Consider the following 13,137-nt stretch of genomic DNA (forward strand, 5'->3'; position numbering starts at 1 on the left):
GGGATTTCTGGGTTCCAAATTACTTTGGATTCTTCAAGTCAGGCTGGGATTTGGGATTTCTGGGTTCCAAATTACTTTGGATTCTTCAAGTCAGGCTGGGATTTGGGATTTCTGGGTTCCAAATTACTTTGGATTCTTCAAGTCAGGCTGGGATTTGGGATTTCTGGGTTCCAAATTACTTTGGATTCTTCAAGTCAGGCTGGGATTTGGGATTTCTGGGTTCCAAACTCTTTAGGATTCCAATTCTTTTGGGATTCTTCAAGCCAGGCTGGGATTTGGGATTTCTGGGTTCCAAATTCTTTTGGATTCCAATTCTTTTGGGATTCTTCAAGCCAGGCTGGGATTTGGGATTTCTGGGTTCCAAATTCTTCTGGATTCTTCTAGCCAGGCTGGGATTTGGGATTTATGTGTTCCAAACACTTCTGGTTTCCAAATCTTTTGGGATTTTTCCAGCCAGGCTGGGATTTGGGATTTCTGGGTTTCAAACTCTTCTGGATTCCAGTTCTTTTGGGATTCTTCAAGCCAGGCTGGGATTTGGGATCTCCAAAATGAACCAACCTTGATTTTTCATCTCCAAAATGAACAAATCTTGATTTTTTTCATCTCTAAAATGAACCAATCTTTTTTTTTCAACTGACATCCCATCTGCCACATTTTCTGCAGGTGTCTTCCTTGAATTAATGACTTTATCCAGCAATTATCCATCCCTGAGAGGCCAAACAAGCATCCTAATTTCCCTGGGCCCAAGGCTGAGGAAACAGGGGATAAACCCTTCTCCTGGATTATAACTCACAGCTCTCAGGACCACCCAACTCCTGGCTATAAATTCCTTTTCCAGAGCACTTCCTTCCCAGTTTTTTCTCCTCAGGAGAATTTATCTGTGTCCTTAATCCTCATTTTATCCTCACTGCAATCCTGAAGGGTTTTACCTGCACCACCAGGTGAACAAAAGGCACAGGATGGATCCCAAAAACACGCGGAGAAGGATCCCACGGGACTCAGAGTGAAGTAAATAATCAGTGTCAGGGAGGTAAAAACCACATCAAACTGTTGTGGTTGATGTGCATCCATTCCTGAGCAGGAAGTTTCAACAACTGCTTGAAAACCTGCTTTTATTTCTGAAAAAAAATGGGTTTTTTTCAACACATGTCCACGAAAGGAGGGCACGGAGCGATGGGACGAGGGGGAACCACAGCCAGAAGGAGGAGGGAAGGTTTGGTTGGATACTGGGAAGGAATTCTTGGCTGTGAGGGTGGGGAGGCCCCGGCACAGGTTGCCCAGAGAAGTTGTGGGTTCCTCATCCCTGGAAGTGTCCGAGGGCGGGTTGGAGCGAGCCGGGATAGCGGGAGGTGTCCCCGCCCACGGAATTGGGATGGGATGGTCCCTCACCTGTTGGTGATGGGAATATTCCTGTCCCTCATGGCAAACAGGAGCGTGGCAATGCAGTAAAGCACCTCGGTCACCTCCAGCACGGAGAGGTTGGAGCTGGGTCTCCTCAGACATTCCAGCAGCCTCTGGATGTCGCCGACGCTGTCGGAGAACAGCACCATGACTGCCACGATGGCCCACATGTTCTCAGCCTGGCAGAGGGGAAAGACAAGGAAAAACTTGGAGCTTTCAGGAGCAGGGGGAACGGCTTCAACCCTCAAAACCCCCCTGCTAATTCCATGATAAGTAATTCAATCCTCCTCAGCCTCAAGGAACAACCCCGGAGGGAGAACCTTCGGATGCGGGAACGTCCGCAGAGTTTAAATAAAGCTTAAATAAACGTGAAATTTATTTAATAAATGTGAGATAAATGTGAAACCCACCCCTGTCTTGCTCTGCAGATGGGGCAGCTTGTTGGCCACGCACACTTGGGCCTTGGAGAAGAGGTGGTGGCTTCCCAAACACCGGAGAACCGCGCCGGGATCCACCTTCCCCCTGACGGGCGTGGCCGACACCAACCTGGGCGGGAGGACAAGAGTTAAGGAGTGAATCAAGTCCCCAGGGCAACAATGACCCCTCCAAAGCACCCCCAGGGAGGCTGCAGCAGGTTGGAATGTTCCTGGCTGGGTGTTATCCCAAATTTGGACCAGCTGTGACTTGGATTTCCAGCCTGTTCCAGTGCCAAGAGACATTTAGACAAGGGATTTCTAGTTCTAAAACATTCTAAAGTATTCTAAAATACTTGGGATTTCCAGCCCATTCCAGTGTCAAGAAATATTTAGACAAGTGATTCCCAGTTCTAAAATATTCTGAAGTATTCTAAAATACTTGGGATTTCCAGCCCATTCCAGTGCCAAAAGACATTTAGACAAGGGATTTCTAGTTCTAAAATATTCTAAAGTATTCTAAAATACTTGGGATTTCCAGCCCATTCCAGTGCCAAGAGCCACTTAAACAAGTGATTCCCAGCTCTAAAATACTTGGGATTTCCAGCCCATTCTGTGCCAAGAGACATTTAGACAATCAATTCTCAGTTCTAAAGTATTCTAAAGTATTCTAAAATACTTGGGATTTCCAGCCTATTCCAGTGTCAAGAGACATTTAGACAATCAATTCCCAGTTCTGAAATACTTGGGATTTCCAGCCCATTCCAGTGCCAAGAGACATTTAAACAAGTGATTCCCAGTTCTAAAATACTTGGGATTTCCAGCCCATTCCAGTGTCAAGAAATATTTAGACAAGGGATTCCCAGTTCTGAAATACTTGGGATTTCCAGCCCATTCTGTGCCAACAGACATTTAGACAATCAATTCCCAGTTCTAAAATATTCTGAAGTATTCTAAAATACTTGGCATTTCCAGCCCATTCCAGTGTCAAGAGACACTTAGACAAGTGATTCCCAGTTCTGAAACACTTCCATCTGGAAACTCCTTCTGGCTCTCTCCAGGTCTCCTTCCAGTGGAAGGTGTCCCTGGGTTGGAAGTGGATGATCTTCAAGGCTCCTTCCAACCCACACCATTCCATGATTCCAGAAGACAGATCCACCCCGTTCCTAACCCAGTTTGGTTCTTATTTGCCACACAAAATTGGCCTCTGGACCACAGGGATCTGAGCAGAGCACTTGGTTTTATCAAGGGCTTGTCTCGGGCTTGCCGAGAACCGTGCAGGAATTTCTCCATGGAAAAGGTGGTCAGGCCTTGGAAGGGGCTGCCCAGGGAGGTGGTGGAGTCCCCACTCCTGGAGGGATTTAAAATCCCTGTGGATGTGGCACTTGGGGACACGGGTCAGTGGTGGCCTTGGCACTGCTGGGAAAGCTTGGACTCCATGATCCCACGGGTTTTTTTCCCACCTAAATGACTCCATGATTCCACAATCACATGCTCCAAACAGAACAAGAAAAGCAAAGGAAAGTTTTTTCCCCCTCCATTTTCCAGAACCCTCCCAGTGATTTTTACCACTGAAATCATTTCCCCTCCCTCATTTTCCTGCACGTCTGGGGAGACAAACCCATCCCTCTCCTGGCAATTCCTGGGATAAAATGGAAGAAGCCCCAAAGCAGGGAAGGCCTGGGGATCTCCAGGTGAATGGGACTCACGTGATCAGCCCCAAGACACATCCTTCCTGCTCCTTTGTGATGGAGAAATCCCGCAGGATCTGCTCAACTCTGCGCAGGGCCGAGTCCTCCCTCATCAGGTACTGGTGGTACAGCTTTTTCCAGGGAATGAACTGGAATGGGAAGCACAAACCACTGGCTTTCACCTCACAGCACTGCCAAACAGGCTTCTCGCGGCAAATAAGCCCCCAAAAAGGTGATTTCCAAAGACCTGGAGTTCAAAAAGTAGCTCGGTGGGGACAGATACCTGACAGGAGATTGGGAAGGAAAGAGGAAACTTTAGGAAAGAAAGGCTCAAAGCCTGGAAATAAGTCCATAAAAAGATGGTTTTTCCTAGAATGATGGGAACAGGGTGATGCTGGTCCAGTTGGAAATATCAAAGCATGAAATAAATGGGGATCTTTTCAGCCCAGATCTCACTCCCCAGATCAGCGCCGAGCAGGGTCTGAGTGCTTAAAATCCCTGTGTCTGTGAAGCCCTGTCCTGCCACAGCTGCTGTTGGGATTTCTCCAGGAAAAACAGGGAGGACACTGAACTTGAGGTTGTGCTGGGGAGCGAAGCTGAAGAGGAGCCAGAGTGTGGCCAGGGGGGCAAGAGGGCCAATGGCTGCTGGGCTGGCTGAGGAACAGTGTGGCAGCAGGAGCAGAGCAGGGCTTGTGCCCCTGGGCTGGGCGCTGGGGAGGCCACCCCTGGAGTGCTGTGTCCAGCTCTGGGCCCTGAGCTCAGCAAGGCCCTGGAGGGGCTGGAGCAGGGGCAGAGAAGAGCAGCGAGGCTGGGGAAGGGACTGGAGCACAAGTGCTGGGAGGAGAGGCTGAGGGAGCTGGGGGGGCTCAGCCTGGAGAGGAGGAGGCTCAGGGGAGACCTCCTCACTCTCTGCAACTCCCTGACAGGAGGGGGGAGCCGGGGGGGGTGTCGGGCTCTGCTCCAGGGAACCAGCAGTAGGACAAGAGGGCTCGGCCTCGAGCTGTGCCAGGGGAGGGTCAGGTTGGATATTAGGAACAATTTCTTTCCAGAGGGGGTGCTCAGCCATTGGAATGGGCTGCCCAGGGAGGGGGTGGAGTCACCGTCCCTGGAGGTGTTTAAGGACAGACTGGATGTGGCATCAGTGCCACGGGGTGGGAACCACGGCAGGGTTGAAGCGAGGGTTGGGCTGGATGACCTCGGAGGGCTTTTCCAACCCGGCTGATTCTGGGATTCTGGGATTGTAAAACTCCCTCCCCCGGGGAGGTCCAGGGCATTCCAGTCCCTTCCCCAGCCTTGCTGCTCTTCTCTGCCCCTGCTCCAGCCCCTCCAGGGCCTTCCTGAGCTCAGGGCCCAGAGCTGGACACAGCACTCCAGGGGTGGCCTCCCCAGCGCCCAGCCCAGGGGCACAAGCCCTGCCCTGCTCCTGCTGCCACACTCTTCCTCAGCCAGCCCAGCAGCCATTGGCCCTCTTGCCCCCCTGGCCACACTCTGGCTCATGTTCAGCTCCCTGCCCAGCCCAACTCCCAGCTCCCTTCCTGCCTGGCTGCTCTCCAGCCCCTCTGGCCCAACCTGCAGCTGCAGGGGTTTCTTGTGGCCAAAGGGCAGGACCCTTGGCTGGTGTCCCATCTCCAAGGACAGCTGCAGCTGTCTGCTGTGCCAGCACCAACCCTGCTCCAACATCCAAGTTCCACAGCCCAGGTCAGATGAGGACACTGGCATCAGAAAAAGGATTTTCCTGCCTGGCAGGACTTGCCTCTTCCCAGGCTCTTCCCTTCTCTGGAAATCCAGCTGGCAGCTTCAGGAAGGGCTCTGCACCCCGGAGAGCTGGATAGTGGCACCCACTGACCCGACCCAAAGGTCCCTCAGCAGCACCCAGGGAGAGCTGGGCTTTGCTGGGGGAGCAGCTGCCTCTTCTCAGCTCTTCTGGTGCACTCAGAACGTGTAAATCATTAACTGGTTCAGTCTCTGACAACACTGATGACTGATGAAGGAGAGAGCAGGATGCCTCCTGCCTCGTGTCCGGTCTTTCCCATCCAAATTTACGGGAATGGCACAAAGGAGAACTCGGATCTCCACAAGAATTTGGGCTGAGATCAGTCCCCACCACTCCCAAGTCGGGCTGAGAAACCTCTTGGTCCAAATCCAGGGTGAACAGTGAGGGGAGAGCTGCCTTGGAGACACCTTTAACTGGGATTCAGGGATCCTTCCTCCAGCCAAAACGGGTTCCCAACTTTATCCGGACTTCAGATGAACCAAACTCCATAAAAACAGAGTTCAAGGCCTTTCCTCTAAACCCATTTGGCCACAAGAGCCACCGCAGAGGCTGGAGGACAGTGACTTAACACCAGCCATGAGAAGACACTTCCCGGTCTTCCAGCAGGAATTCCCTGCAAGGCTGCACGGAAAAGAGTGGAGGGGGATTTTGTGGAGCCTTGCAGGATGCTCTTTTTCCATTTAGGGGAAGAATGCAACAAGGGGTGTTGAGACTGGCACCTGAAAATGGTCCAGGAGACCAAAAAATGACAGAGGACCAAATAAAAAAAGGAGCAAAAAAGGGATTTAAAGGAACGGAGAGAGACAGGCAGAGTATGGATGGCTGGGAGGAGCCACAAAAAGACAGGACAGAGCAGGAGGAGAAGGGTCAGGCTGGAATTAATCCCCAGGGAATTCCTTACCAGTGGATCCCTGACTATCTCCCTCCAGCAGCGACACACCAGGCTCAGGTTCTGGTACAGATCAGCCACGGGAAGGAAGGCAAAGATGTGCCTGAGCACTTCCACAGGCAGTTCATCCAGATTCCCCTGAGGCTCTTCCCAGCTCCGAGTGCCCAGGAGTCCGTAGTGTGGATCAGGGACTGGCTCCACTTCCACGTCATCCGGTTCCTGCTTGACCTGGCCGAGCTCCGGAGGAACCGGCGGCTTCTCCTCGGGCTCCCCCCACAAATCCTGCTCCGGATTGAGAATTCCCGAGGCTGTGGCGGCGAGGGGCCGCTTCCTGGAGCTTCCCCTGGGAGCTGGTACGAAGTCCTCATCCTCCAGGAGAGCTGAGGAGTCGCTGCTGAGGTCCGTGTGGCTGCTGAAGGAATCGTCAGCTCCCGGGAAAAAGGGATCCCGCGGCTCCTCTTTGATCCCACCAGGACCGACTTGTTGCTTCTGGGATTTCCCGAAGAAATCCAGGATGTTCTTCTGCTGGCCTTGTCCTGCATGAGGGGGAAGAGCAGGAGTGAATTCCATGGAAAGTTGAGCTACCAGGGATGCTCAAGGTTGGGGAAGGATGGAGTTATTTCCACAGGGTTCCTCCTTTCCCTCGTGTTCCTCCCGTGGGAGCTCCAGGAGTAGGACACTTCCCAAATCTCTCCCAGGCTGCTCCTACCACAACTCCAGGACACTTCCCAAACCTCTCCCAGGCTGCTCCTACACAACTCCAGGACACTTCCCAAACCTCTCCCAGGCTGCTCCTACACAACTCCAGGACACTTCCCAAACCTCTCCCAGGCTGCTCCCACCACAACTCCAGGACACTTCCCAAACCTCTCCCAGGCTGCTCCTACACAACTCCAGGACACTTCCCAAACCTCTCCCAGGCTGCTCCTACCACAACTCCAGGACACTTCCCAAACCTCTCCCAGGCTGCTCCTACACAACTCCAGGACACTTCCCAAACCTCTCCCAGGCTGCTCCCACCACAACTCCAGAACACTTCCCAAACCTCTCCCAGGCTCCTCCCACCATAACTCCAGGACACTTCCCAAACCTCTCCCAGGCTGCTCCTACCACAACTCCAGGACACTTCCCAAACCTCTCCCAGGTTGCTCCTACCACAACTCCAGGACACTTCCCAAACCTCTCCCAGGCTGCTCCCACCACAACTCCAGGAGTAGGACACTTCCCAAACCTCTCCCAGGCTGCTCCTACCACAACTCCAGGACACTTCCCAAACCTCTCCCAGGCTGCTCCTACCCCAACACTTGAGGGAAATCAACACCTTTAAGAGGATAAAAACCCCTTTATTCCCAGGTATTTCCCGGCTGCAACCTCAAAAAGCACCGGAGACCTCGGAGTAAATCCAAATTATGCTCTCACATTCCATGTAGAACATGGATTAAACTCCCCAGCACGGATTTATTCCTTCTGTCCTGCTCCTAAATCTGGAAAATACCCTGATTTTGGCTAAAAAGCCACTCAGGAATTAAGAAAATCCCAGGCACCCACTGCTGGTTTTAAGGCCTTTTATTTCTGGAAGTTCAGGAAGGTCTGGATTAAACAGGGCTGGAAAAGAACAACTTCCCTGCTGAGGTTTAAGTCTAAACCCCTGAAACTAAATCTAAATCATCTAAATCTAAATTATTGGATTTTTTAAAGTGAGATAAAGAATGAAAATGGAAGAGTATTCCAGGGTCTTTTCCCAGTTTTCTGGGAAGTGAGTCAGCTTACACCAAAAATTCCAATGAAAATGGTCCTAAATCTCACCCTCTGCAGGGACCAAGGAATTCAGGAATAATTTAGGGTGGTTTTAATTTGCTTTTTACCTGTTTTCTCACTCATAGGTGTGTGGGGAATCTGAGGTTTTGAGGCTGGGCCTCAAATAAAATAAAATAAATTAAAAAAATGTAACGAAAATAAAAATAAAATAAAAAAGTTAAATAAAATATAATAAAGTAAAAAAAATGAAGTGAAATAAAGTAAAAAAAGTAAAATAAAATTAAAAATTAAAGTAAAATAAAGTAAATAAAATGAAAATAAAAATAACGTAAAATAACAACAATTAAAAAATAAAGTAAAATAAAGAAAATAAAATAAAGCAAAAAAAGGTAAAAAAATAAAATAAAGTAAATAAAATGAATAAAATAAAAATAACGTAAAATAACAAAGATTAAAATAAAATAAAAATAAAGTAAAATAAAAAATAAAATAAGGTAAAAACAATAAAATTAAGGAAAATAAATAAAATGAATAAAATAAAAATAATGTAAAATAACAAAAATAAAAATAAAATTAAAACAAAGTAAAATAATAAAATAAAATAAAGTAAAAAATAAAATTAAGGAAAATAAAGTAAATAAAATGAATAAAATAAAAATAACGTCAAATAACAAAAAGAAAACCAAAATAAAATAACAAAAATAAAATTAAAATAAAGTAAAATAAAAAATAAAATAAAGTTAAAAAAAAATTAAGGAAAATAGAGTAAATAAAATTAATAATATGAACATAGTATAAACTAAAACAATGGTAAAATAAAACAAACCTATCTGAAAACAGCTCTTTGCCCTTCAGTTTGAGCCCTGAGCTCTGTCGTGTCCAGATTAGCTCAAAGTCTTATCAGTCCTCAAAAACCCTCAGAGGTTTCAGCCCTTTTGAGATCCAAGCCCAGGAGCTGTTTATCCCACTGTTCCCCACTTGCAGGAATGCCAAAGGTCATTATTGTCTGTTAATGTAACCCCAAATAACTCAGCAGCTTGTTATTATTTAATGGTGACATTCAATAATTATCTTAAAGAGCATCTCCCAACAGGAGTCCCCTCATTAGCAGTGTCCAATTCCAGAGGTTGTTTGGTTCCCCAGGGAGAGCTGCTGCTCTTCCCAGGGCTTCTCCCCCAGCTCAAGGACAGACACGGAGACGTTTGTGGTGTGAGGAGAAACCCAACTCGTGTGGACACATCAGAGGGATGTAGCCAAGGGAACTCTTTTTCATGGAATTATGGAATGGTCTGGGTGGGAAGGACCTTGAAGATCGGCCAGTTCCAATCCCAACACCTTCCACTATCCCAGGTTGCTCCAACCCGGCCTTGGACACTTCCAGGGATCCAGGGGCAGCCACAGCTTCTCTGGGAAATCCATTCCAGTCCCTCCCCACCCTCCCAGACAGCAATTCCTTCCCAATATCCCACCTATCCCTGCCCTCTGGCAGTGGGAAGCCATTCCCTGTGTCCTGTCCCTCCATCCCTTGTCCCCAGTCCCTCTCCAGCTCTCCTGGAGCCCCTTTAGGCCCTGCAAGGGGCTCTCAGCTCTCCCTGGAGTCTTCTCTTCTCCAAGGGAACATTCCCAGCTCTCCCAGCCTGGCTCCAGAGCAGAGGGAATACAAAATCGTGGAATCCCAGGCTGGTTTGGGTGGGAAGGGATTTTAAAAACCTGCAGTGCCACCCCTGCTATGGGCAGGGACACCTTCCACTATCCCAGGTTGCTCCAACCTGGCCTTGGACACTCCCAGGGATCCAGGGGCAGCCACAGCTTCTCTGGGAAATTCATTCCAGCCCCTCCCCACCCTCCCAGCCAGCAATTCCTTCCCAATATCCCATCTATCCCAGGCCTCTGGCACTGGGAAGCCATTCCCTGTGTCCTGTCCCTCCATCCCTTGTCCCCAGTCCCTCTCCAGCTCTCCTGGAGCCCCTTTAGGCCCTGCAAGGGGCTCTCAGCTCTCCCTGGAGCCTTCTCTTCTCCAGGTGAACCCCCTCCAGCTCTCCCAGCCTGGCTCCAGAGCAGAGTATTCCCAAACCAACACACCTCCCCGGCATCTCCGTGTCCGGTGGGCGGGATGAAGGCCCCTATTCCCGTCTCCTCTCCCTCGTCTCTGGCTCAGGGGCTGCGTGAGGGCGGACGAACCTTCCGCGCTCCGGGCGAGGGCTTCGCACTCGGGGGCCGTGAGGTGCCTCTTCTTGAAGGGCTTCATCCCTTTGGCAGCAGAGAGAGAAGGGGAAAAAAAAAAATCCCCCAAATCCAAGCGTTAGGAAGCAACAGTGCACAGTCCACGTGTTTAGCACAGGGATAAAAAGAGTTTCCCCTCAGGAATTTATGAGGGCGGCCCCGGTGTTTCGGGCGGGGGTTGCTCTGGATAAACGGGGCCTGGAATGACGGGACAGGATGGAATGGCTTTAAACTGGCAGAGAGTAGGTTTAGGTGGGATATTGGGAAGGAATTCCTGGCTGGGAGGGTGGGGAGGGGCTGGAATGGATTTCCCAGAGAAGCTGTGGCTGCCCCTGGATCCCTGGAAGTGTCCAAGGCCGGGTTGGAACCACCTGGGATAGTGGAAGGTGGCCCTGGATGGAACTGGATGGGCTTTATATTCCCTTCCAACCTAATCCCTCCCATGATTCCATGATTCCATGAGTCACTCCAACATGGATTTCACCCCATGTCCCTGCTCCATACACTCTTTGGAACAAGCGGACCACAAAAACATCCAAAATCCTTCCAAGTTTTCCAGCTTTCCCTCCAACACAACATGGAGGAAGCAGCCACAACAGCTGTGTAAATGCAAAGTATCCCCCAGATCTCCATGGAGGTTGAACCCCCCGGGAGAGACAACAGGGATTCGCCCCCGGAAGATCAAAGCCGACACCCAAACACACAAACCAACCCTCTCCCAAACACACAAACCCAAACCCTCTCCCTGGGATCCTCCACTAGGGAGGAAACACGACCCACTTCCACTCAAGGAGCAGCACAAAACACTCTCTTGGGAGTTATTGGAATAAAATAATAAAACCTTACTTGAAATAAGCCGAAATAATTCAAATTCCTTCTTCCGAAAACGCTCGGGAGAAACCCAAACCCACGGCACGGGATGAGCTTCCTCCCGACTCCGCTCACGTAGTTTCACTTTTGCTTTCTTTAATTAATTAATTTGCTAATTAATTAATTAATTAACTCATTTAGAGCAGCCACGGATTGATCCACTGACCCCCTCCGGCAGGATCCAAGGATCGGCTTAGCTCATCCCTTGGGATAATTGGGTGGGTTTGAGGATTTTTGGGGTTTTTTTCCAACTTCCTCCTTTTTGGCCGCGCCAGCTCAGCGTTAAAACCACGCCGAGCTCCCCGGGGAGGCTCTTTTCTCCTTCCCATTTTTCCCTCAAAACATGGAAAAGGAGGCCAAAAAAAAAGCAGCACGGGCCATTCCCGTGGGATTTAGGGACATCTTTTAGTGGAGGACTGAGGGAATGGTTGGACTCAGTGATCTTAAGGATCTTTTCCAACCGAAAGGATCCTGTGGTTCTACTTAAGAATGGGATTTCACGCTTGAAATTGGAAGTTTTTTGGATTAAACAGCACAAATCACTGAAGGACCTCAATTATTTCAAGCACAAGGTCATGACCAGTGTCAGGCTTGAGATCCCAGCTCTGTGCCCATTCCTGGAGCTGTCGGACACTGATCGGATCCGCTGTAGGATTGGGGGAACAACCTCTGCTCCCCCACCCCGGGACCACAAAAGTGCCTCACACTGGAGAGGATTCAAGCCCAGAAATGCAACACAACCCCCCTCAGGCTTCACCTGCATTCCCATTTTTCCCGTTTTCCCAAGGTTTTCCGTTGGTGGCAGCAGCAGACACCGGCGCCGAGCAAGGGTCGTGCTGCAGGGCCTTGTCAGGGCTCAGGGCTTCCATCCCATCGGGAATGTCAGCCAGGAGGAGACATTCCAGCTCTGAAGGGAGAGGAGCAGGACGGGGGGAACTCCAGGGGGATGAGGAATATTTGGGAGCAGCTTGGGGCTGCTCCCCCTTCCCTCCCAGCACGTTGTTCCCAAACCCCTTTCCCACATGGATGCACTGATCCCACGGCACCCACACGGGGAGACCCCCCAGACTGGCCCAGAGCAGCTCCCCCAAATCCAGTCGCTGTCCCAGAGCTGCTGCCCCCATTTCCAAAGCCCCCTGCTCAAGTTCCAAAGGTCTCCTCATTCCCATGTCAAGCTCCCCCACTCCCAAGGCCCCCTCAATGCCAAGGGTCCCCCCCAATTCCAAGCCCCCTCATTCCCAAGACCCTCTCAATGCCAAGGGTCCCCCACAATTCCAACCCCCTCATTCCCAAGACCCCCCTTAAAGCCAGGGGAGCCCGTTTTTAACCCCTTCTCAGCCAAGGACCCCCCTGCTTACCCCCCCTCCAATTCCAAGGCCCCTCCAGTGCCAAGGGTCCCCCATTCCTAAAAGCCCCCCATTGCCAGCCCCCCCCCCATTCCCAAGGGACCCCCTTTTCCAACCTTTTCTCAGCCAAGACCTCCCTGCTCCCCCCAATTCCAAGGGTCCCCCAAGGCCAAGAAACCCCCCCTTTACCAAGCCCCCCCATTGTCAAGGCTCCCTCCTGTGTCCCCCCAGTGCCAGGAGACCCCCCTTTCTAACCCCTTCTCAGCCGAGGGCCCCCCAAGTGCCCCCTCCCACTTCCAAGCCCCCCCAGTGCCAAGGGTCCCCCCATTCCTAAGTCCCCCCCCAATTCCCAGACCGCCCCAATTCCCAAGGGTCCCCCCAGTGCCAAGGGAGCCCCTTTTTAACCCCTCCTCAGCCAAAGGACCCCCTGCTCGTCCCCCCCTCAAGGCCAAACGTCCCCCCATTCCCAAAAGCTCCCCCATTCCCAAGTCCTCCCCATTCCCGGACACCCCTTCCCACCCTATTCCCAAGGCCTCCCGGCTGCCCAGGAGCCCCCCCAGTGCCCAGGACCCCCTTTTAAGCCCCTCCTCATCCCAGGACCCCCCTACTCCACCACCTCCAACCCCAACGCCCCCCAATGCCCGGGGACCCCTCCCCGGCCCCCCCCCGTGTCCCCAAAATGGTCTCGCCCACCCCAACTCACCCCCTCCCGCCGCTCTCAGCCCTGCGCTCTGCCGGCTCCGCCCCTCCCCAACGCCGACCAATCAGAGAC

The 13,137-nt window shown here is 51.1% G+C and overlaps 1 protein-coding gene across 3 annotated transcripts in view; it reads right to left on the reverse strand.

Moving 5' to 3' along the window:
* Nucleotides 1-13,092, reverse strand: part of FBH1 (F-box DNA helicase 1) — a 42,373-nt gene extending 29,281 nt beyond the window's left edge. Inside the window, exons 1-7 of one of the 3 annotated variants that reach the window (XM_032687267.1) lie at nucleotides 13,069-13,087; nucleotides 11,777-11,926; nucleotides 10,009-10,176; nucleotides 6,181-6,704; nucleotides 3,524-3,654; nucleotides 1,812-1,947; nucleotides 1,390-1,580 (exon numbers count right to left, since the gene is read on the reverse strand). In XM_032687267.1, coding sequence (XP_032543158.1) covers nucleotides 1,390-1,580; nucleotides 1,812-1,947; nucleotides 3,524-3,654; nucleotides 6,181-6,704; nucleotides 10,009-10,176; nucleotides 11,777-11,888 — 1,262 coding nt within the window. In that variant the 5' untranslated portion in view covers nucleotides 11,889-11,926; nucleotides 13,069-13,087. Of the gene's footprint in view, nucleotides 1-1,389; nucleotides 1,581-1,811; nucleotides 1,948-3,523; nucleotides 3,655-6,180; nucleotides 6,705-10,008; nucleotides 10,177-11,776; nucleotides 12,311-13,068 lie in introns of those variants that run through there. The other 2 variants (XR_004356996.1, XM_032687268.1) reach the window with 2 other exon arrangements.
* Between the last annotated feature and the right edge of the window lie 45 nt (nucleotides 13,093-13,137).

This window comes from Chiroxiphia lanceolata, chromosome 5 (assembly GCF_009829145.1).
Source record: "Chiroxiphia lanceolata isolate bChiLan1 chromosome 5, bChiLan1.pri, whole genome shotgun sequence".
Taxonomy (NCBI): domain Eukaryota; kingdom Metazoa; phylum Chordata; class Aves; order Passeriformes; family Pipridae; genus Chiroxiphia; species Chiroxiphia lanceolata.